Source organism: Eurypyga helias, unplaced genomic scaffold (genome assembly GCF_000690775.1).
Source record: "Eurypyga helias isolate BGI_N326 unplaced genomic scaffold, ASM69077v1 scaffold33452, whole genome shotgun sequence".
NCBI lineage: Eukaryota > Metazoa > Chordata > Aves > Eurypygiformes > Eurypygidae > Eurypyga > Eurypyga helias.
In genome coordinates, this window is record NW_010235842.1 from 1 (window position 1) to 846 (window position 846).

The 846-nt window shown below is 63.5% G+C and overlaps 1 protein-coding gene across 1 annotated transcript in view; it reads right to left on the bottom strand.

Annotated features, from left to right (window-relative positions):
- Nucleotides 1-182: 182 nt before the first annotated feature.
- Nucleotides 183-846, bottom strand: part of LOC104506081 (chromosome unknown open reading frame, human C1orf43) — a gene marked incomplete at both ends in the record, with an annotated part of 928 nt that continues 264 nt past the window's right edge. Inside the window, 3 exons of the mRNA XM_010146895.1 lie at nt 183-245; nt 352-518; nt 757-810. Coding sequence (XP_010145197.1) covers nt 183-245; nt 352-518; nt 757-810 — 284 coding nt within the window. The remainder of the gene's footprint in view (nt 246-351; nt 519-756; nt 811-846) is intronic.

Genomic DNA, 846 nt, shown 5'->3' on the forward strand with positions numbered 1-846 from the left:
GCGCAAGCAGGAACCGGGACCGACAAACCCAGGACGCTGCGACTGCCGGGCTGCGAGGGGCCGGATGGCGCGGACAGCCCATGTCCCAGGGGCTGGGCTCTGCCCCAAAACCCGCTCACGCCTCCGCAACGGGACGCTGGGACCCAAGAACTCCCCCACCGCACCCCAGCAACAACGCTCACATGTTCGCCAGCTCGTTCAGCGCAAGCCTCCTGGTACCGCAGATATTCCGGTTTCCCAAAGACCTGGAGGCAAACAGGAAAGACTGGAAAACCCAGCCGAGGTCGCAGCGTGCCCTCAGGCTGGAGCACGGGGAACAGGTCGCGGCGCTGCAGCGGGGCCGGCGCTTACCCCAGTGCCGTAGCGGGCGCTCTCGTACCCATCCAGCAGCGTGTCGATCAAGGCTTTGCGGATGCCCTTGAAGGAAGCGCTGGAATTGCGCAGTTCCAGCAGGTAGGCACAGAAGTTCTTCCCTATTAAAGACTTTGGGTACCGGCCCTCTGCATGGAACGGGATTTCTGGGAAATAGAGGCAGGACCTGTGGTCACCTGCGGCCAAGGTCACCGGGCAGCAACAACAGGAACTTCCCACCGCATCGGCTGGCTGCTGGAGAGCAGAGCGCCCCCTCGGGCCGCCAGCCCCGGGCAGGATAAGCGACTGCTATTCCCAAACCAGGACCTCGAGCCCGATCCCAAGGCCGCTGGCTGACGTGCCGCACCCCTCTTTCCTCCATGCGTGGCCCCTCAGCCCCCTTACCGGATGTTCTGATCGCATCCAGCGCCTTCATCCTGTACAGGTAGTTGTAGCAGCCTGAGGGAGAGAAACCCCAAGTGAAAGCTCCACAGC